General features: G+C 39.8%; 1 protein-coding gene across 1 annotated transcript in view; it reads left to right on the top strand.

The window, feature by feature from the left end:
* The first annotated feature begins 4,089 nt into the window (after positions 1-4,089).
* Positions 4,090-23,226, top strand: part of LOC149301085 (potassium voltage-gated channel subfamily KQT member 4-like) — a 48,381-nt gene continuing 29,244 nt past the window's right edge. Inside the window, exon 1 of the mRNA XM_089484566.1 lies at positions 4,090-4,364. Within this exon, the coding sequence (XP_089340692.1) occupies positions 4,090-4,364 (275 nt within the window). The remainder of the gene's footprint in view (positions 4,365-23,226) is intronic.

Genomic DNA, 23,226 nt, shown 5'->3' with positions numbered 1-23,226 from the left:
TACATTTAAATTCCTATAGAAACCAGCAGTATTGTATACCTTAAATATACAGTACCATGATAATCTTTTGATTTAGCACATATTTTAAGGGGGGGGGGGTCCCTATATGCAGAAGAGCAGAGAGCTCAATGCAACTTGGAGGGAAGAAACATTTATACATACAAAAATCCTCTTTACAGTTAATGAAGGGAGCCATCGCTGTTATCCCTTGACAGTGGGGTTTGCAAACTTCTTTGAAATGAGTTACAACGTTTGTAAATGGGTGTATTTACTAAGGACAAACAGTGGCCCAGGATACTCAAAGACACGTAAGTGAATTTACTGTGAGATGCGCCACAGAGTTGTGTTCCCATTAAGATGACAGTGTCGTTCATTTTTTCCCAGCATACCTTGCACAAGTTGCTGACCAGCACTTGTAAAATGTTGCTATGTGCTATGTGCTGAACAGTGCAGTCATCCTTGTCCCCTACTCACGCACCCCCATTTCTTGTGAGTTTAACCCCCAAATGTAAAATGTTTTGCATTTTAAATAGAAAGGTGAGCAGTAGCATTAACCCCTGGGACTCAATATGGCTTACAAGTAGATCTCTTCACGTAGCTGCATCTGACATGGCCACTGGGCACTCAACAAGGAAAAATAGTTGACTGAAACTTGTCCACCCCTTAAATTTGCAATGAATTATACAAAGTAGTAACTTTCCGGTTCTGTGTCATGGGACAAAAAACCTGCACCCATTCATTGCAGTTTTAAGTTCCCGCCAAAGCTAACAATTCCATGCCAACATCTCCCTCACCCAAGCCCCTTCAGCTCACCAGATACTCAAACCAGCTGCCCTCAATTACACGCAGTTGGCAACCTTTTAACAGACATCAACAGCTGCCTCGTAAACTGGCATTTAGGGAGGTTAGAAAGGACGGCCGACTTATTACAACCTTCCAGATCATAGCATAGGTCTGACAGAGTAAATAGAAACATATTTCAAATCATTCTCAATCCAAATTCTTACACTTATATACCTCATACTTGTCAGTGTTTTTGTCATCCTCGCTTTAATGCAAATAATATCTGAGTGGTCCCTTTATATGTTTGTCATGTCCTCCTTGCAAATGTATGGGACGATTCTTCAGAATCCCCCATATACAAATGCCCCTGTGCTCCGACCACATCGTCTGCAATATGATCATACCTGAGAACTTCCAGGCTCTGGCTACCTGAGTCCTCAACCTATGGTAGGAATGGTGTTGTGATGGACAGGGTTACCTACATGAGAAGAAGGGGCTAACCATGTGTATGGTATGTACTAGCCTGAAATTTCTATAGGGTAGAAAGTGGCTAGGAGTAGGCATTCCTAATTGCCACTTCCGTGACCCGGAAATTGAGCGTGGTCCAGCTTTACCAGGAGTCTCTGGGGAAAACCCAGAGAGTTCCCATTCAAGCAGCCACTCAGTGGTGTGAAACCATGAAGGAGTTCTGGAGCTTCCACTAAAGGTAAGGCATATCATTTTATTTTTTTATTTTTAATAATCCATTCTAAAGTACTAATTTATGCAAGACCTGCCTGGGACACTAGAATATCCCTTTAAGTATCAATAAATGTGTAATTGCTCTGTGCTGCATATGAGAGCTGCCATCATTTTGCTTCATTGTCTTTATAGAGGTGTCTATGTAGTCTACTAGAACATTGCATGACTGGTACCGGAATTGTTCGACCTCCTGCTTGGGCTCACAGTAGGATTCCAATGCAGGTTTCACCGAGGTACCATGGGAGGTGGAGGAACGATTTGCATAAAATGCCCTAGAAATGTCCTTGGTCAAAGCAGATATGGGGTAACAATATACCTTAAACTTAAATAACATAAAACTGTACATAAAAAAACATGAATTATAATGAAACATGTGATTGGGGTTTCCGTTCCGGTTTTATCTCCATTATGATAGTTCCTCTTTAGAATGGATTTGCTACTTGCCAATATATCATATTTTACAGTTCACACATCTATATAGTAGTGTTAACAGTATAAAATGTGCAACGCATGAATATTAGAAACTCATCTCCTGTTTATTCAACGTAACTTCCCAATATCAGGATTTGACATCATTTTTCTTCTCCATTAAGTTGTTCCATCTCTTACTGCTCCTTTTTGGTAGAAGCTTTTTGTATCCAATTAGAAATTTGTAGAAATTATATGATTTCAGAAGAGAAAATGAATATGTTAGTTTTGCCACGTTTTGCCCTTAAAAAAAAGATGTTTAAACCAAATATCTTGCTGATTAATTGCACTGATTCAAAACATAAAGCACACGTTAAAATAATTCATTTTCAATTATTCAAAGCTGTGAAGGTTGATGTTCCCTTTAAGAATACTTTAACAACACTGGAACCATTGTGTAGAGCTTACACAATACATGCAAAGAAATGACCCGTCATTTTATGCATATCCTATTAGGGCTTTTGGTGGGAACATGAAAGTATGATTTAAAATTGCACTTTTGACATTTAACATCCCTTTTGAAAATGAGAAATTCTCAACAATTCATCTCAATAATAAAAATAATATCAAAAGCGCAAGATGTCTAAGAGAGTGAATGGAAATAATTTAGTGTCACGCGGTAAATACAATCATTTTTAGAAAGCAAAACGAGAGGAAGGGAGATGTGAGTGTAAGATAGTATGAGATGAAATAAGAGAAGGGTGAAAGCTAAGAGAAATGTAAAGGAGGGGTTACTGGAAGAGTGGAAGATTGTGGTCGAAGCAGAAGAGTGGTGGAAAATGTCTACCATAAAACGAAAAGGAAATCGTTGTCATGAAATTACAAATTATATACCTACAGACTAACAAAAATCATTAAAAGAGTTCCAGGGCTATATAAATATATATATATATATATAAAGGATGAGATGGAGAGCTGATGCATATGTTCCAGTGCATCAATGTAGGCCATGCTTGGGGCAATATTTACATTGTAGGGCATAGGGGAGATAAATGAAATTGAGGAGGGTAGCAAGGAGGTGTGAGGGGTTCTAGTCCCAAATGAGACAAACTGAAAGAGGACTGTGTGACTTGGGTATAGATTGGCATGTGTAATAAAGAGGGAACAGGAAGATTTAGTGATATAGTGAGACAGAGAGGAGGGCAGGGGGATTAACAAGATAACCTGAGACTGTCCAGAGCAGGGGGCAAACTGAGGACCACAATATATGCCTTTATATGACCATGAAGACTCAATAGAACAACCTGCACTGTGAATTAGGTCTGAGCATTGATTGGGGAAAGAATTTGGTACCCAGGTGGACAGTTGTAGAAGGGACTGTGATGGAGTGAGATGCAGTGTGATGGAATGAGATGCAGTGTGGTGGTGGAATGAGATGCAGTGTGATGGAGTGAGATGCAGTGTGATGGAGTGTGATGGAGTGAGATGCAGTGTGGTGGAGTGAGATGCAGTGTGATGGAGTAAGATGCAGTGTGATGAAGTGTGATGAGAGAGACACACAATGATACAGTAAGGCAAAGAGATGATGGTGAGTCCACGAGACATGATATTAGAGAGACGGGGGAGGCCGGCTGTGTCTGTGACTTACTGTAACTTGTGTAAGGGGAGGACCAGGGATGAGAGAGGGGGAGGTGTTAGTAGTGAGAGGGGGTAGCAGAGAGGGAGAAGCGGCGCACACGGGACAGCGAGAGGGAAAGAGAGCGGGGGATCTGCAGAGCGGGAGTCCGTGTGCGGCTGTCACAGAGGGCACGCCGGGCACACTGTTGGTCGGCTGGAGCCAAACCAAGCTTCTCTCCTTCCCTCCTCACGGCGCCGAGCTTCATCCGGATTTAGTGACTCGCTAACTTTCCACTGTTATGGAGCTGAAACTTTCCCCACAACTTCTCACCTCCCAGCCCCCGAGTGTCCGCTCCACAGAAACCCCTGCCGCCCCGCTGCCAAGCGTCTCCTCATCCCTCACCCCTTAAATCCTCGGGACCCTCCGCTTCCGAATCGTGCCCGGCCGGCAGATCCTCTCCCTCTCCGGGCTCATCCCTGCGGGACTCCCATTCTTGTAATGAGCTGAAGCCCGCTGCCCCCAATCCCCCCCAAGGGACCATGGCCGTGGGGGCACAGCCCCAGACAGACAATGGCCGGGTGCCCTCCTTATCCTTGGCCACGGTGCCCGGCCAGGAGAGCGGCATGGAGTTCGTGGCACTTACGGCTGTGCAGACGGATAGTGGCAGCCCCCGCCGATTGGGGCTCCTGGGGACTCCCCTGCCGGGTCCACCGCGCACCTCAGCCTCACACAAGAGGTACCGGCGCCTGCAGAACTATCTGTACAACGTGCTGGAGAGACCCCGAGGGTGGGCCTTCGTCTACCATGTGTTCATGTGAGTACACCGTCCTCACTACCGGGCATGGGACTGACAGCCCTATGCCACAAAAAGTCAAGCAGTCTCATATAATGTCAGCATGTGCGCATCTACATCTATTTGTAGCCATTATCCATCTGTCTAGAGATATAGCTATCCATCTATCTATCCATCAATCTATAGCTACCTGTCTATCATCTATATATCTATCCATTATCTATCCATCGATATCTATCTATATATCTATCCATCAATCTATATCTATATGTCTATCTATCTATCTATCTATCCATCCATCCATCAGTTTCTATATGTTTGTCTATATGTCTATCCATCCACCAATCTGTATCTATATGTTTGTCTATATGTCTATCCATCCACCAATCTGTAAATATCTATCTATATATCTATCAATCTATCTAAAAAAAATTCAACTTGAAAAAATAAGTCCAGTTACCAAAATAGTCTATAGGTATAAAAGTTTCAAACATTTCTGTATTCAGTATTGTAAACGTTTTGTTTATTTATTTATATTAACATTTTGTACTTCTGACTTCCTGAAAGCACATCTCCAATCAGTAATTCTATTGCTATTATTATTATTATTATTATTATACCTTGTGTTGAGCCATTCTATAATAGCATACGTTTCTTTCTGCTATTTTGCTGTGTGGTGAGAAACCATGAGAAACACTCTCAAAACTCATAAATCATCCACTAAAATAAATGTACCAAACTGTTGTCCCATGAAACCATGTCTTCATCACTCCTATTTATAGGGCTTTAATGATGTTTTTATACTTATATATTTCAAAGTTTTCTCTCATAAAAATAGTTTTTAGATATCAATCAACGTCGTCTAAAAATTGGAGCCTTAAGCTACGCACTTGCTTCCTGGGGATTGTGGGAGTTGAACTCAGTCAAGTAATGCAAAATATCTGTATTTTATTTTAATATCCAGTTTTATTAATTAATACTTAGTTAAAAAAAAAAAGGTTTTAGCTTATGCCGCGGTCAGTACAAGCCCATTATTATTAATCTTATTAATACTATCATCAAGCCTTATAATTATTATATGTAAACAAAAAAAACCAAAACATCTTAAAACACCTGGTTGTGAAAGCCGGAGCCACATTATTTATTTTATGTATTATTTTATTAATATTTATTTTAATATCTGGCTTGTATATATACACTTCAGGTTATGCCGTTCCCTTAATTCGGAAGGGTTGTAATAACGTCACGCCATGTTCATCGCTGACGACTTAAAATAAATAATAAAACAAAAAGTTAAGTAAATTATAGTTTTGGAAATCAATTTCGCAGCCTTGGTCATCAATGTAAATTAACCCTTTGCTTGGAATGTAGTGCATTAGCACATCCCCCCATGCCTTCCAATAATAAGCGTATCAATAAAGGTTGCATGTTGGGAAATGACTTTCCATGAGAGAGAGAGAGACTAAAAACACTCCCCTACTACATTATAGGAATTTTATTCTCCTGCTTCAGATCAGTCATACTGACAGGTCTTGTAAGCAGGGGGCACCATGTGGTTCCTGTGTGTATAGTTTAACCCTTTAATGGCATGTTGGCCATGCTGACGTAGAAAGTTGAAATATATACATTTTCTCATCTGGCACGTGCAAGCCACATTCCAATCAGTATGATATCCCCTTTTTGTGATGGAACTTATTGTGGATTGTAAGAAAATTATTCTTGGCCAAGGCAGATTTCATATAGAGGTTGAATGTTCTCAAGAGACCAATATATATATATATATATATATATATATATATATATATATATATATATAGATATCTATCTATCTATATATAGATAGATATCTATATCTATCTATCTATCTATCTATCTATATATAGATAGATAGATATAGTAGAATAGCTAACTATCTGGCCGCATAGGCAGAGGTTAGGATTAGAATTCTACATATACGCTTGCAATACCTTGCATACATTATCATGCACTTTCACTAGTAATAACTTACGACTAGGTTTTTAAAAAAAATCTGCATTGGAATTTCTATTTTAACAATAGAAAGTTCCGTTTAGCGCGGAGATTATGAGAACTAGTAATAAACAGTAAATCCAGGAGATCCACAATATTATGCGTTGATTCATTTGCCACAACGAAGGCGATAAGTAATGATGAAAATAAAAATAAAATACAAAGCATATTATTTAATGCAAATGTGCATTACAGCTCAATTCCTGTATGTTATCAAATTTTAAACTGCAGGCTTTTTTTGGAGGTTGGATTTATTGTTACTCGTAGTCCTCAGGGTTACTAGGGTGCAATCTTTTATTATAAAACAGAGTAACAGAGTTACTAGCTCTGGGTATGGGGAGATCAAGAGCTGCGTAACTTGCTGACCCTTTACTAATAAACACATAGTAACAATCTGATTTATTATGGAAAGCTTCTTCCATGCACATGGAAAGACTGTGGGAATTAGTTCCATGAATCTCTTAAAATGCCTCCATTGCAAGGTGTGATTAAGAAAAAATTTAAGAGCTCAAGAGCGAATCACTAATCATCTTTGTAACCATTTAGGACTGTTTCAGTTCCTACTAGTTTGCATCTATGTAAGAGTGGCTACAAAACAGTTGTGTTCCTCATGGTGAGCTGTTTTACGGTAAATGGAACGTACATTTGTGACCTCAGATGCTCCAAGTCTTTGCAGTTGAACAGCTTCAGAAACGGTGAACAGGACCCCTTCTTTCGGAGTGTTGTATTGAACATGATGAGAACAGAAGCTATAAGGGAATATTGGTTGTCATGTTACTTTTTTTACACACCACTCATCACACTTGACAACAGTATCAGTAAGCAACAATAGTGCATGAGTCCCCCAAAGTCACGAGTGCCCCAAGCATACCTACAAATCTCAGGGATATGTTGTGTGCCATTGTACTACATTGTGAATACCTGGAAAGTGTCACACAATGACAAACTATCTCGCTCCTCCAAGGGACCATCTTGTATTCTGGGACAGAACATGTTAATTCACACTCGAAGGCCAAGCTTGCATATCCTCAGGGTTTCTGGTAGGACAACATTTCTGTGTAATGTCTGCTTCTCCAGACGGGTATTTAAAGTCACACTTTCCAGTAGCCTTATAACGTCACAGGGAGCTGCTGAAGCTCTGCTCCTCACTCTGATCGCAGAGTTAGATACAGTATATTGAAGTCTGCTGTGGGTCTGGTAAAATGAGTTTTTTTTAGAGGTAGGTTAAAGTGAGAGGGATATTGGGCATGTTTCTCTAAGTGTTGTTATTTAGCACAAACTCATGCTCCTACCATGTTCGTGGTAATGGTTCCTGCAAACCAGGGTGGGCTGTCTCTGACATGGTTCAAAATGGGCTGCTGCCCTGGGCCCAGGTTTACTGTTGGAGCCCACACAGTTGTCCCAGGGGCTTTCTTAACAGCCACCATACTCCAGTAACGCACTGTCCCCCTGCTGTTAGAGGGGGCCGGGATATTATGTCATGTAGTAGGGACCAGCAGCAGATGGTACGCAGACCATGAATGAAGCTTTGGTGGAGAAGTCTGCACTGTTAGTAGCTCCATTATTCTCCACGCAGGTACAGTTGGGCTATGGAAGGGGGTTGCCCGGGTCCCTTTTATGTTTAAAGATGGCCCTGAAACCAAGGAACACGTCGGGTATCTGAAAAGTAAGCATTATGAAAGGTGAACACAAGTGAACATCTTGCTAAAGGAGAGCCGAGCTGGCTTTGAGTGACAATCATGTTTGAGATACAGGGTTGCCAGTGGTAATGAGAGGTCAATCACATTTATTAGTAGCTTAGCTTTTTTAATAGTAAATGGGCTTATTACAAGGCACAGTCCCTTTCTAACATTTGCTCTTCCAGGCTCACCTACTTGCTGTTTTATATATCAATTTTTATATTATGTACATGTAGTTCATCAAACAATTTTTCATCTGCGCATGCAAAAAATGGGAGAATGACTAACCCTCCTCTTATTCTTCGTTTTTATATGTAACTTCTAACAAACAACAACATTTACAAAGTCTGCTTACAGTTTTCAGCTTTTTGGTGCACTTATGATGCACAAGCGATGTTATAGAGAATCTGGATACATGTAACACAACACTATGATATCCAAACATGACCAGATCACTTGATTTTTGGTACACCACCAAGCCTTGCCACCATCCATATGCCCTTGCCAGATTTTCAGTAAGCATAATTGGATTGTCAACCTGGCATGACCCATCAGAAAATGGGCACTAATGATATCCAGTGCTTGTTGTGTCACCAGATATGTCTTTTAATTTGGGTATAGCGTTACACAGTAGGGCCAGTGTGTCCTGTATCAATTTAGATGTCTTCTGTGAATTTATAGGTCGGTCCAACATGTTTATGATAACATTGTGTTTGCTGTCCGGTTTATATATACTAATGTTTCTTCTGATGGACAACCCCACCACTGATGTGATGATGATTGCAGAGTATTGATAACAAGAGACACGTGAGATAATATTTGTATGAAATATTCATTACTTAGAAATGGAGATTCCAGAAACTCCTTTCAATAATTCATTCCACATACTATTGCTGTCTTTATTCATCCTCTCCACATTACTCTGTTCCAGCTTAAATATATACGTTATTTTTTTTAGTTAAAGTAGTTCCGCATAGACACGATATTAATTGTACTCTCAATTACAGGGCTTGACCAAACCCAGACACCAGGTCATGATGGAGACTAGGAATTATATCTTGGGGTTATATGTTTCACAACCTGGCTCTATATAGAGTTATGTGTCCAGCCATATATACAGAGCTGCTTCGCATGTCCAGCTTCTCTGTCCAGAGCAATTTCATGTGTCCTCCGGCAGCTCTGTATGGCGCCTGCTTTTCCTGCCTATGTGCTGCTGGGAGGTGTTAAGCCAATAAATCTTAGCAGATCTGTCAATTTACACTGAAGGTATAATGACATAAGAACCCCAAAAACTTTCAGGAAGCATTTTTTAGCATCAACAGTTTATAATTGCCTGCTTTTGTGTCACATGAGACCAACAATTATGAATACGAGAAAATGTAGCATGATAAAAAAATAATTGTTGGGCAGTACGTGGAATGATTTTTGGATGCTGCATTTAATCACATGCATTAAGTTCAGAAGTGTAGGTGGAACAACTCCTTTCACACCAATTAAAAGGGTAAGAGTCTTCACCCTTCATGTAATTATGACCTCCAAAAATACCCCTGGTTTGAGCCTGTTTGAAGCTCCTTTAGACTATGAACAGAGGCAGAGCTTGTCTAAGTACACAAGGAGGCCTTCGGTCTTAAATAGGCACAAGGAGGACTCTGTTACTTTTCCAGAATATACAGCATGCTTTCAGTTCAATTCCTCTAGCTCAGGGGATAAACTCTTAACCCTTCTGCTGATGGCAATGTGGGAACACCAAGGCAGGCACCCCCCCCCCCATCTTCTTTCTCATCATTTGTTCTGCAAAGACCAGAATCCTGTTCTCCAGAGTCTATACAATAATGAAATATGCATATAAGCAGAATGTTGTCTCGTAAGGAGCAGCCTGCAACAAGGATAGTCACGTTTCCCCTGGCAGCTGGTTACAAAATGTCACTTACGTCCTGGCTTATCACATCTCTCTTAATAAAACCTCTTCTCAGGTCGGAATAGTGTGTAAGGCTAGACAAAAGTTTGGCAAAAGAATAAAAGTAAATGGTTCCATCATGCCGGCAGTAAAACGGCTTTATAAAACCTCAGTGCCCTCAGCGTCTCTAGAATGATGCTTTCTTATTTGGGAAGTGCAGGGGTTAATTATGCATTCATGGCTAATTATTGATGAGATAACAGACCATAAGAGATTGAGCTAGACAGGAACATCGTGCAAGGTCTCCGCATCTCTTTCATAGAGCAAAGGACTTTGTATAATACAGTCATTGCTACCTTCTTTTGTCTGACATACAAGACAGCATGTCTTCCCCTAATAGAAAAATATCACAAATACTTTCCTATTTGAAAAATAGATGATAGAAGGTTTCTGAGATGCTTCTCAGCTTTAGCCATGGAGATATGAGGGACTATGCTGCTTGCTCTGTTAATGTTACAGACCTGTCTTCTCAAACTCTTGTGCTCCTATATAGAGCAACGATCTTTTGATCTTAAGCGTTAAGAAGTCACAATGACGTTTTGGGTGTTTGCAAAACCTTTTGACTTTGTCTACCGGGTTCAGCTGCACCCATTTGCAAGCTTTAGCCAGTCAGTATGATGCCACAGGACAAGTAAAGCCCCACGGGGAAATAAATTGTGAGGGCTTTCTTCTAATTAGCAAGCAAAGGAAATTTGCTTGTACATGCTTTTCTTGCACCTGCTATTCCTTTCTCTTGAGTCACCGGAAAACAAATCCTCTCTTCAACATATACCAGAAAACCCAAGACCAGCATCCTGGAAAGACTAATCTTTAAAGTTAACAGATGTTTAATATTGTTTTGGTCCCGGAAGAAAAATATTTTCACGTGCACATTTTTATGCACATTATGGTGACATACCTAATATTTGATTGGCAAATGTTCTTATTTCCTTAATGCTGGTAATACCTGCACTTTTTATTCTGTAGAAAGGTCTGAGCAGGCAGACGGAAATCCCCGTTCTCATCACAGATTTCCTTTGTATTTGCTTAGCGATATGGTTCTGTCTGGTTTGTGGCCAAACATAGATTTGGTGGCCACCAGTTTTAACAGGCCACACTATTTGCATGTCCCAGGCAGAAGGCTTTGCGGAGCTTTCATGTCTTGGTGCAAATGTTCAAATGTCACTAAAATGCACAGTTGACTGTTAACGCATAATTCCTGATCTATTCCTGTATCTATACAACAATATTAGAAAACTAGACTTTATTTAAAGTTCAGTGTTTATCATCTGATTTGCATATCCTGTATGGCAATCAGTGGTGTATTTACCTCCAACACGGTCCTAGGCCTAACAAAGTGCAACGCCAATAGCCATCCCCTCCATTCCACCATCCCCTCCATCCCACCATCCTACTAAGCTTCAGCATTTATCCTTGGGCTCCCCCTTTTAAGAACCTGTGGTGTTGGGCAGAAGACCTCCTCTGCACAGTCCGCCATTGTGTCAATGGGCTGGATGGGGAGATCGGTGATCTCATTTTTAATTTGAACCAGTCCCTAAAGGGCATTTGGCTTCCTGTTTTGTGGGGCTGCTGCCCTATGGACCTGCTGCCCTAGGCCAGAATACATCACTGCAATTAATAGCTATGCAAATATTAAACCATAGATATTTCATTATTAGCTTTAGTGGAACTGTACCCTACCCAGCTTTCAACACATTAATATACTTAAAGTACCTACATCTTGTGTTTTTCCTTGATACTATAGGTAAACGGGGAATCGGTTGCAAGAGTAGAATCTAGAGTTAAATATTGTGTAAAACAGCTACAACGTTTGGTTGCCTCACATATAAGAAATACTAACGTTAATGCTGTGAGCATTTGGCAAATTTTCCTAAGTTAAGGGGGCTGTTTCGCTTCCTCAAAACAGTAATTTCACTGTCTAGTACAGTAAGCAAATGTACCTTAGCAACTTCATTTTACTGTGGGGTTTAATCAAACAAAAAGAAAGCACAAGCTTTTCAACATATACGGCAACAACCTATCAGCGCCTGATTTTGTGTGGCAATTGTTCCCAAATATTATGAATGATGCAGGATTTGACATGATTAATGAATCACTTCTGAGAAGTTTGGTCATTCTGCAGTGCTAGGAATAATGTTTCTCTTCCAATGTTGCATTTAGTTAGAAAGGTAGGTGGGACAGACATTTCAGCTCTACTGCTGAGATATTCAGAGATGCGTCAACTGGCGCTGCGTGTAACCTTCCCACTAAAAGTAGCTTACAGTTCTCACAACAAGAAAACAAGTTCCAAATAAAGAAAATAGCAATTTACTGGTAAGGTGCACTTACAAACAATCCCAATCACAATCTCAGACACCTCTGGGTGATCCACACTCCATAGGGCAAGTTGAGTTGTTCTGTGTGAACAATGTGACCATGCAGCTAGAGTCTGGTTACCCCTAGATGGCAGCCTTGGACATTGTAGTGTGCAGGGTTATTTCTGCCATGGAGGTCCCTGGTTCTGTCCTCAGGTCATGGATCCCCAACTGACCACTCTTCTACTCTAGCGTATACTTTTCTCACAGTGCTGTATGCTCTCATAGTGGAGAGGTCGGTGTTGGAGTTGGCTTCGCGCTGCCTTGGTAGAGCTTTATAGCCAGTATTTCACTGGAAATGACCACCTCCATCTCATATTATGTTCAGTGGATGTTGGCACAACACCTGAAGAAAGTGTATTAAATGTAATCATAATACTGTTCACTCCTATAGCCTAGCCTGGGTAAAACAGCAAGACGTACCTGATTACATGCAATTAGTTATTCATTTTAGTAATCTGCTATCATAATAAAATGAACAGTTTATGGATGAAGCTGGTGAGCTGTCTGATAGCCCAGGGGCTAGTGTTCTTTAGGTAGCTGTTTCACCCTCACCCTGAACTAGGCATCTAGAAGTCTGAAGCAGATCTGTAGTAGCTATGTTATTCTTTAAGGTTATGTCTGCTAATCTTTGAGACCAAAGCTTCTAGGGAAATTATCTTGGGTAAATGTTTCTTAAGCTACTTCACCTGTTACCTTTCGTAGATAAATACAAAGAGGGGTGTATGTATAAAATGTGATTCAGGTGCAAAAGTTTACAAAGTGGTCTTATCACCACAGCAACCAGACTACTTTTCAAATGGTCACTTTTTATACAAAACACCCAATATTTCTTAAAGGAACACTGCAACGTCCCAAGTAACCACCACACTGAACAATGAACTTTTTTATATGCATTCATCAAACCTACAAAACGTATTTACTTAAAGGAGAAGTGCAGCTGCAGATCTGCAGCACCTTGTCCCCTTCGTGATCTGGGATATTGGGCCACTGATTGGCTGATTGAAGTAACCTATCAGTTGCAGGAAAGCACTCCCATTTAGATCAACGAGAGCAGTTCCCACACGTGTGCACAGGAGTTGTTAGACCCCTTCCCAGAGCGTTAAAGAAGCCAGGACTGGAACTGATTGACAGTAAGTCTTTTTTTTTAAGATGTAGTTGGCTTAACACATCTGCTGCAGTGCAAATAACTGGGGGGTTGGGGCGAGGGGCACATGTATACGGGGGAGGTTCCGCAGAATCCCCCATCCATTTGTAAGGGGGGGTAACATGAATATTTTAACAGACCTTTCAGATATCACATTAAAGTGCATATGATAGCTGTAATGTGCCTTTAACCCCCAGTGCAGTTCATGTAACATCATTTTTGGGAAGTAAATTTTGTAATTTTGTTTTCATCGTGGATAATAGAATCATATGTAAATGATTTCTTTTTCCGTTTTGGTAGTAATGGAACACTGTATTTGTATTCGGGTATTTATTACCCGTGTTCTTTAAACAAAACCTTAAATGCTGTGCAGTATTTCTCAGATCAATTATAGATGTCAATTTGCATTCGATTGTTCATCTGGATTGTTTCATTTAGTCTAAATTGTTGTGTTTAGAGCTCTTATCGCTTCTATTGAGCTTATAAAACCTATTGAAATATTATGTTATTGCTCTGCGGTAAACACTTTAAAGCCCTGGCTTAATCAGGAACATAATTATAAAGACACAATGCAGTTCTGTGTCCTTTATTTGATGGCACAGAAACGCGTGTGATATATTAGTGTACCTACCTAACTGTAGCATTAAGAAGTCAGCTACAGCTGGAATACACACAAAGTATCCTTAGTAGAAGAAGGGTCCATACATATTATTATTTATTTTTAATAGTTTTTGTTTTTATATATATATATATATATTTTTTTTTATTATTATTTTTTCGTACGTACGTTCACACCCATGGCCTGTACTACACCAGCTATATGCAAGGGCAACCCATCTAGGACCAGCTGAGCCTACAGGAGATCAGAAAATCTTTCCTGTAATGCCTGCCTAACTATATATCTATATTGAGATCTATTTTAACAAGTCATTTATTATTATTATTATTATTATTACTACTACTACAATTTTGACCTCCTTTGGAAGCATGAATGTCAAAATTAGCTAGCAGCATGGCTAACTTTAGGTTAAAAGGACCTTTGAGTAAATAAGAAAGATAGCACTCAGTGCCATAAACAAACAAATTCTTCTTCTGTGAAATAATGCGTGTTTTATTAGAGAATACCTTCTTTTACACTGACATATACATAGAGAAATATCCCTTCATAATAGCTCCTTCACAAATTCCAGTAACACCTCTTGTAATAACCCACTCCAATGGCCAAGGCATCTTAGTAGGATAATGACATGAGCACCAAATGGTTTTACTAACTGGTTTTCATGACTTTAACTCCTCAGTCCCTTCTTATAAGTAAAGTTATGCTGAAACGTCGTGAAAACCAAAAGGGTTTTTTTGGGGTAGGTTTCTTTGCTGTTATGATGCTGACTCAGTACCCAGGCTGATTGACTATTGATTTTACGCGTCTCAGATACTCCTTGCCTGCGGGGAATGAGGCACGTCAAAAAAGCATCCTGCTGGAAAATAAGCCCATTTAAAGCTGGTATTTAAATTGGTATTCCTTTTTCTTTTTTTAAACCTAGAACTAAGTGGTTTTTATGGCTAAAATACAAGTTCAAACACACAATTACACCTCTTTGCATACATGTGGTGTTATGTTCTGAGAACTATGCAGGCACCCTCCATATGGATATTTTTTCACAAATCTGACCTGTCTCTCTGCTTCAGCTGTATTTACATTTTATGTAAATTATTCCTTCACTTCTGTTGTGGGGAATTACGTTTCTTAGTGAGTTTGTTCATCTTAGATATGTATTGTATGTATTCTCAAAACTGGAAGTTTTCATGGTATCCCTATGCATTCTGCTGTAAGAAGGGCTGGCCCTGCGTAATGAAATCAGTGACATGAACCGCCACGCTAAGGAAGAATGTATATTAAAGGGTTGCTCTACTTTAATGCATACCATAGCTATATGTTCATGCATTTGCTTTTGTAAATGCATGGGTGGGATTAAGCAGAATTCCTGACAAACATATCTTCACATTATATGCTTACCACCAATTCATTGGCTCAGCGAGCTGTGCCGGCGGGTGTCTCTTCAAGAAGCCATTCAGTGGCATGAAATGTCAGATCACGGAGGAGGGCAGCTGCATCAACAGGGCTGCAACTTGTAGGCCAAGTGTTTTCTTTCTTTTCTCATTTTGTAGAATGCATATTTAGGTACCAACAGACTATTTTCATATACATTATTCTTTAATGGGAGTTTCAGGGACACGCAACTGTTCCTCTAAAGTACTCTTCAGTAATGAGGATTTTTATAACAATAAATACCAGCTATTCAGCCATTTTTACCATATGTTGACTTAATCGCAATTCCCCCTTTTCTATGTTTTATGTATCCACACAATTAGACATCCTTTTTTTCAGGACACGCAGGGCATCCTTTCTGTTTACAGTATTAGCCCACATGCATATTTTTTATGTACTAGTTCTGCAAACTAGTTAATAGAATATAGATACATAAAAGGACAAACGATTTTGCAGTGTGAGTTCCAGTCCTCCCCATAGTTTCTCCAGGGGGACATCTTCCACTTCCATATGAACCCCTCCCTTTAATTTTCACTGTTTCTCCATGAGCATATCCCTCAAACTCCCAGTGAGGCAGAATACAAGCCTCCATCCAAGTTTCCTTTAATAAGCCCTTTCCTTTCAAGTCTCTAATCATCCTTTCTGGGATCCAACTATCTCCCTTAATATTAGCATACAAAACAGATCTGCTGCTTCTGTTGAAACCACCAAAGTAAAAATGACCATACATCATATATTGTATTTTTGGATTCTTATTAAATATAAATATGAAAAAATGAAAGGCTCATAAAGCCTAGCTCGCTTTTATAATGCTTTTATCTGCCATTTATCTCCAGTTGTTTACGTTCCTCTCTAATTAACTACTGCCCACTAGCCTCCTTTCTTGACATCTCCAGCTTTCACAGCTTTCTCTAGACCTTGCCTTGTTCCTCACACCGTCTCTCTTGCCTATGCACACTATCCCATCTCCTGCTCGTACTATCTGTGAAAAGATGCTGGGAGTACATTTGGCATGATATACGATAGAATCTTGGCATCAGGATCCTTCTTGGAATCTCGATCTGTCCTCACAGCTGCCCTGCGCTCCTCTCTCACTCCTCAGGAATCTCACAGGATTCAGGAGAGATTAGTTTGTCTCTTGTGTACTTACTGCTCCATCCTCTCTCCTTACATATCAAGGCAAGCAATCTATCAGATGCCCTCTCAGGAACACTTTGTTTGTTTCTTACTACCTCACTGTTTATTGTGCGACAGGAAAGGGATAGACACAAAAAATACACTGTGACGACAAACAGAAAAAGGAGAGAAAAAAACACTGACTCAGAATGAAAAAAAAAGCATGTGGCAGAGTTGTGTATGAAAACTATGCATATGGGACATCTGTGGGCTCTAGTGTGAATTAACAGTGGACTTGAGAGCTCTTAGCTGTGTGTGTACAAAACCGTCTCTGATTTAAGTGTGTGAATGACCTGCAGTTTTCCTGTATGTGTTTGGTTAGTGTGAGTGAGAATTAGCTGTGCGCATATTTGTGAAGTGCTTCGTTTGAAGTGAATGTGTCTTAACCTTGTAATGCATTTCCTGGTACATTGGTAGGTTTTACGTATATAGATAAAAATGTAAAAAGTATTGTTTATTTTTATGTACTAGATGGTTCATATGCGTGAATGATTTTTGTATCACTTAGCTGTGTTTTTATAACGTGTGTGGATTCTGTGTGTCTGTGTACTTTACCTTCGCACATATACAGGAATGTGAATGAGTGAATGAATGATGTATTGGAATGAACGGTGTCAGCGTTCAGTTATGTTCACATATGTCTGGGGTCCTTCTGCTTTGCTCATTGTGCGACAGCTGAGTGGTATATTTACCTGTGGCTGTAAAACTATACTTACCTACCAAAGCACTGTATGATTCTTGGAAGACTACTTCTCTTTTGACAGATAATTAAGGAGACAAAGTGTCTCAAATTGGAGTTCTGTACAGGCCGTCCACATGAAAATGAATAATTACACCCACTAACTGTAAGAATGCATGGATGGTCCTGAAGAAGGCAGGAGGAGGCCTGAGGGTCGGAAGATTTTTCTAAATATATTAACCCTTCCCTGGCCAGGTTGACAACCAGCTATTGATTAAGATGTCTTATGTGAACCTGCTCTGATTACCTCTAGTCGGGGTTAAAAGCCTCTCACCGGAAGAGAAGTCTTCTAATTCAAATTATGATTTTTTTATTGAGCATTGCTATTTGTTCCTGAATTCTGAGGATGCATTAATTATCTATTAAAAGTAAAAAGAAAGGAAATCCCAGAGCTAGCGAAAATCACAGTAAGAAGGGAAAACAATGGGCCAGAGCCTGCAACGTTGTCAAAGTGTTCTTTTTTCTTACAGAACAGTAGTGGTCACTGGCTGAATATGACTGGCTGTGAGCATAAAAATGTAGCGTGGTCCGTATGTATCCAGCTGTCTACTGCACTTATGTCATTGGGAGGCCACTGGCCTAGTGGCCTTAAAGTGCCAGCGCCACCCTGTCATTGCCATTTTGTGGTTTTAAGAAATATTTAGGAAAGCCATTAGCAGCAGATGTTTGGACGTGCACCAGGACACTTTGGGAGCCCCCTTACAACATTTGGACTGCAGGGGCTTATGTTACACCCCTGAAACAAATATATCTGTGCATATGCTGTACAAGAGGCTTTGATTTAAATGATAAATATCTGCTGACCAGAGCTGTGCAGCAGATTCCATAGACAGTTTTATGCTGCCGTGTAACTTAAACACAGTTGCCAGCATTCTGCCCATGTCAGTCTTGGCACAATTTAAGTACATTGATATGGTGTGGGGTTTGTTATAAACAGCGCACATTCTTTAACCTAATTGTAACTATGTTTAAATACATGTTTTTTGTTCCTCTCACTGATAAACTATTAAATGTGATTTACCATAAATGAATTACACAATACAGTGACATTTTTTATAATGAATTGACTATGGTACCAAAAGACCAAAGTAAATGTAATTAGCCTTTATCATTAAGTGGGAACCATTCTGCAGGCACCAAGGTCTTGGTCAGTAGCTGTTCTTTGAATCATCTGGTCACCTCAAAATACAGCATTTTCTTACCCAGATGACTGACGTGTGTGTTGCTATAATTTTCTGTGCAAACATCACTGTTTATGTTGCAGAACACTTAAAGAGAGCCTGTGATTTAGCTAATAGATTTGATACCGGAGACGGTTGCTTAGCAAGTTACTCTTCATTTAAACAATCAGGTTTTTTCAGGGATAATGTGAGAGGAGCCTTTTTTTTATATGCTTGTTTAATTGCCGCATTGTGTAATTAGATGACATTTTCGTCTTTTGATTTGGTGCCTGTGGGAACAGACCAATAAAATAATGATGCTTCTTACATAGGATACATGAAGAAGATTGTAATTAATCAGTGAACAGAGAGATGGTTAAAGGTAATTGATGCATCTGAAAAACCCCCCAGAAAAGCCATTAATCATAAAGGCTTTCTTTTGCACTTCTGTTGGTAGATGACTTAGCTATATCAATGCCGGGATATAGCTAAACCCCTGTCTACTTGTCACTAAACACATGCTCACTTTAGCAAACTAAGAGTTATTCAACCACTTTCACCGTTTTTTTATCTCAACTAAGATGAAAGGGTAAATATCTATATAGACTCACACCTCCACAAGCAAATGCATTCTGTCCTACAAATGGATTCACCCACCATTACGTGGCTTGAGTCGGTGACCGATCTGAAAACTCACCCCCCACTACTCAAAGCCTCAAAACAATCGCTAACTGCTCAGATGTTCATAAAGGTTTAGTGGACATATTGCTTAATCACAGCCCACTCAATGCTAGTCTAATAAGTTTAAAACAAGCCATATGTTAAGTAATATCTTAATAACCTTTAAATGTGTCGAAATTGTTGTATGCTTGTAGTCTTGTTATTACTTACTATATTGTCTTATACTTGTAGACATTTGTCATGTAATCAAAGTCTTACAAACAGTAAATATGCAAGATTAGGTTCTTTATTACATTTTGTTAGATGCGTTTTGCATGGTCTGGAGTGTTTGTGTAAAAATGTATCCAGTCAATGTATGATCACTGTTTTAAGATTAGGAAGATGAATTGCAAACCATGCATTTTCTACCACCATTTAGAAAAAAATAGGGTTTAGAATCAAGCCCAAGGTTTCATAAAAAGTAAAAAGAAGGCACTTCATTTCATTCCCTCGCTTACGTGGAAGGTACTAGGGATTTATCAGGATCATTGTCCCATTTCATGAAGAATCAGTGTACAAGACTCCAGCCACTACACTGTCCATTAACAGCAAAACCGGCTTGGACCTCCAGCTAAGGCTAGGTTTTAATTATAGTCCAATGCAGTCGGCAGTTCATTTACCCCATAATATCAGTAACTATGAGAAGGGGATTACTTAGAATTTCATTATAGCAACGGAAGGGGAACATAGTAAATCATAAATGAAAATGTGAATGGAGCTTCTTTACCCTGGATTCCCGGCCCCTCTATTTTCTCCTTCAGACCGTTGTGACTGTTTCACACCTGCCTGGATGAGATTTGGAATTTTCTAATGAAATTGTGTTCTTGATTTTTTTAAATAGTCATATAAAAATATTCTACATTTCATGTTTTCTTCTCCCAGGTAGAACAGCCATGCATGCAATTTTTCCAAAGTGTTTCAACAAACAAGTGTTGCAGTCTAGTAGTCTAGACTGTTTTTCTTGCCTATAAAAAAATACCCATTTCATGGTGACTTATAAGTGGTTCCTCCATAAGTGTACTGTATTTAAAGAATAAAAAATAATCCCCACAGTAATGGTAATCCGTGCAGAGCATAACACAAGATAAATCTGGCTAGATCCAGCTTACATTCATCCTGAGCCTTTTCCCAAAAAGAACATAAATGTTTTTGGGTTGCCACAGACAACGAGATTTGCAGAGGGTATGCTGAATGGGAGCGCCCATTATAAACTCGCTGATCCCCCCCCCATCTCTAGTTACATTGCATTAATAATTAGGACAGCATGTTATTGAATGGGTTAAAAAGGCATGTCTGTGCTACATTATACAGAAGTGTCTCTAAAATCCTTGATCCCATTTCTGGCAGTGAACTGGCTCATAATGAATGGCTTTTGCAGAAGTTTGTGTTTCGTCTAAGTAAAGTAGAATTTCTCTTCTCCTCAGAATTTCTTCTACCTCTTATGTTAGATTCTTATCAGAGTTCCAGTATACCATGGCAGACTGAGCTATTGAAGTCACGCTAATGTAGTATATCTTACATATGTTTAGGACTGTTTTATATTATCATTTTCGGTGTCTTTTCCTTTATTAAAGGTACAATCCAGCCTTCATAGGCACTCTAAATGTTCATGGTTGTCCATGCAAATACCCTTGGCTATTTTCTGTGCAGGAGATGTGTTCGGCTGACTATATCTTATCTCCCGTTAGTTATAGGGCTAGCTCGGGCAGGTGTCTGATCAGATCCATGTGCCCATTTGCCAAAACTACTCACACTGATTGCAGTGGCAGCGCATTCCTGCCACTGACTGCTTCAAGCAGTCAATCAGTGGCAATAATTGTCAGACCAAGGAGGAGAAGGAAGGCTGCAGCTTCTACCTCCAATGCTATTTTTTTGTTTTGGTAGAATGTGCACAGAGTATGTAAGGCTCGGTGGGATAGTAAACTGTCCCTTTTAAGGCTAACTTGGTTTTTGCACCCTAGTTGGAAAAAAGAATAATCACATTTTTAATCTGCATCAGAATTTAGTAGCTTGGGTAGGTCATGGTTATTCATTGAGGCATGTTGGTCTGAGTTCATGAGAAATACAAAAATTCCAAGGTGATTATCAGCTCAAGTACTCCATAACATTCCCTTGTAGCCAGTGGCGTAACAAAAAAATACCAGGGCTGTCCTGTGACACTTATGGTGGAGGCCCCAAGCTGCTTGTATACACACACAGTAACATACTTACACTCGCTAACACACTGTCATATACACACACTAACATATTTATACACATACAGTAACATACTAAGTAACAGTAACATCACTGCAGCAATGACATCTCACACTATGTAGTATGCGAATTATTACATCTGTCAAGTACGGATGCCATATATTGCCAAAAAGCCAATTGCTGCCTTTTCTATGTACAACATGGTTTTGCACAAGGCTGTTTGTCATCATCGGAGGATGTCACTGCACTGATTTGGTCTGTTGTCTGGCTGGGAAAGGGGACACTGGAGCATTGTAAAAACTAAAGAGGTCGTATTGCTGGCTACCAGAAGAGGGCTGGTGTAAAAAGCTCTCATTTAGAAGGGTAGTGCTCAGGTTGTATCATTGTGCAGCGGGCTCTTTCTGATTCACCAGCATACATGGGTAGTGATCTTGAAAACAGGCATTGCTTTAGAAGCCATATGGCCAATACCCTCAGGCTTTCAATACAGTGCCAGCTTTCAGAATCTCCTCAAATGAAACATACAAATAGATCTAACACTTGGTTGACCAAGAAAGGACAACACTTAATAGCTTTACAGAATAAGCATTACCATTAACCTTTACAAAATGAAACTCTCCATCAAAATATTACACTAATTCCGCCGATGAGAGCAGCCCAGATTCCAATGCTGCTGCATGAGACAAACATATACCCAAATGTATTTTTTCTCTGTGAGCAAGGCATCCATGGCTGAATTACCAGTTTCAGTCTTAGGTAAAGACCAAGAACAGGAAAGACCTAATAACTTGCCCATGGTTAGTCCCTCCCTACAGGAGTATATCAACATATTTGATATTTTATTTGAACAATCTGGGCCCTCCCTATGAGTAAACTAGTAGCTCAAATGCAAACCCCTGATATGCCAACTGCATCTCATTGATAAGGCTTATGAGTGTCAGCTCAAGTCTGGTATGCCCTTAAGGGTGTCAAAAAGGTTTTTTCTCTGTAACTGCATAAGAAGCACATAGTTGTAATACTCCTGAGTGGGGGTTTGCAAGATATTAGGTTGAGCAAATTGTTGTAGTTGTCCACTGCTGCTAGAGTGTTATGGGTGGAATATTGAATATATATATATTGTTGGGTAGTTCATACTGCACATCAACAGCCCCCAAGGGTTGATATTCTATCCCAGATTCCTGTGTGTAAGCCATGTTTCTAGCCTTTTGAATTTAGGGCTTGGGGCATCCCAGTCCTTTTACAAGATTGAGTTTAAGGTGCCATTTGGTCTTGACACAGTAACTGAAGCTGATCGAGGCTGCCAAGGAGTGGTTGAGCCATACTTTGGCATCTTGATGTGTGTGATCCGAGTGTGAGGCCTTGTGTAAGAGTGACAGGACCTTTTGGAAAGATATCTTAGTGAAGATGTGACTTGAGTATGAAAGTGTGAGACTTTTGGAAAAACATCTGAAGGACATAGAGTGCATGCCTCCTAGCTGTGATTCTGCCAAAGGAGCTGGCATTTCTGTTCAAGAGGCTCAGTGTAATCCTAAACAGGTGACACTGGATTTAAACATTTCTCACACTACAGAGCTGTGTGAAAGCACTGGAAATGTATTCCCTAAACATTAATCATGCCCCAGGGAACAGCCCTCACCTCTGCTTTGCTGTCATGATGAGGTTTAAGGCTCTAATGGGAAT

The sequence above is a fragment of the Sceloporus occidentalis genome, unplaced genomic scaffold (genome assembly GCF_023333645.1).
Source record: "Sceloporus occidentalis isolate IW3139 unplaced genomic scaffold, rSceOcc1.0.p SCAF_22, whole genome shotgun sequence".
Classification (NCBI taxonomy): Eukaryota; Metazoa; Chordata; class Lepidosauria; order Squamata; family Phrynosomatidae; genus Sceloporus; species Sceloporus occidentalis.
The sequence above is the reverse complement of the archived record's forward strand: the minus strand, read 5'-3'. Positions and strand labels throughout refer to the sequence as shown.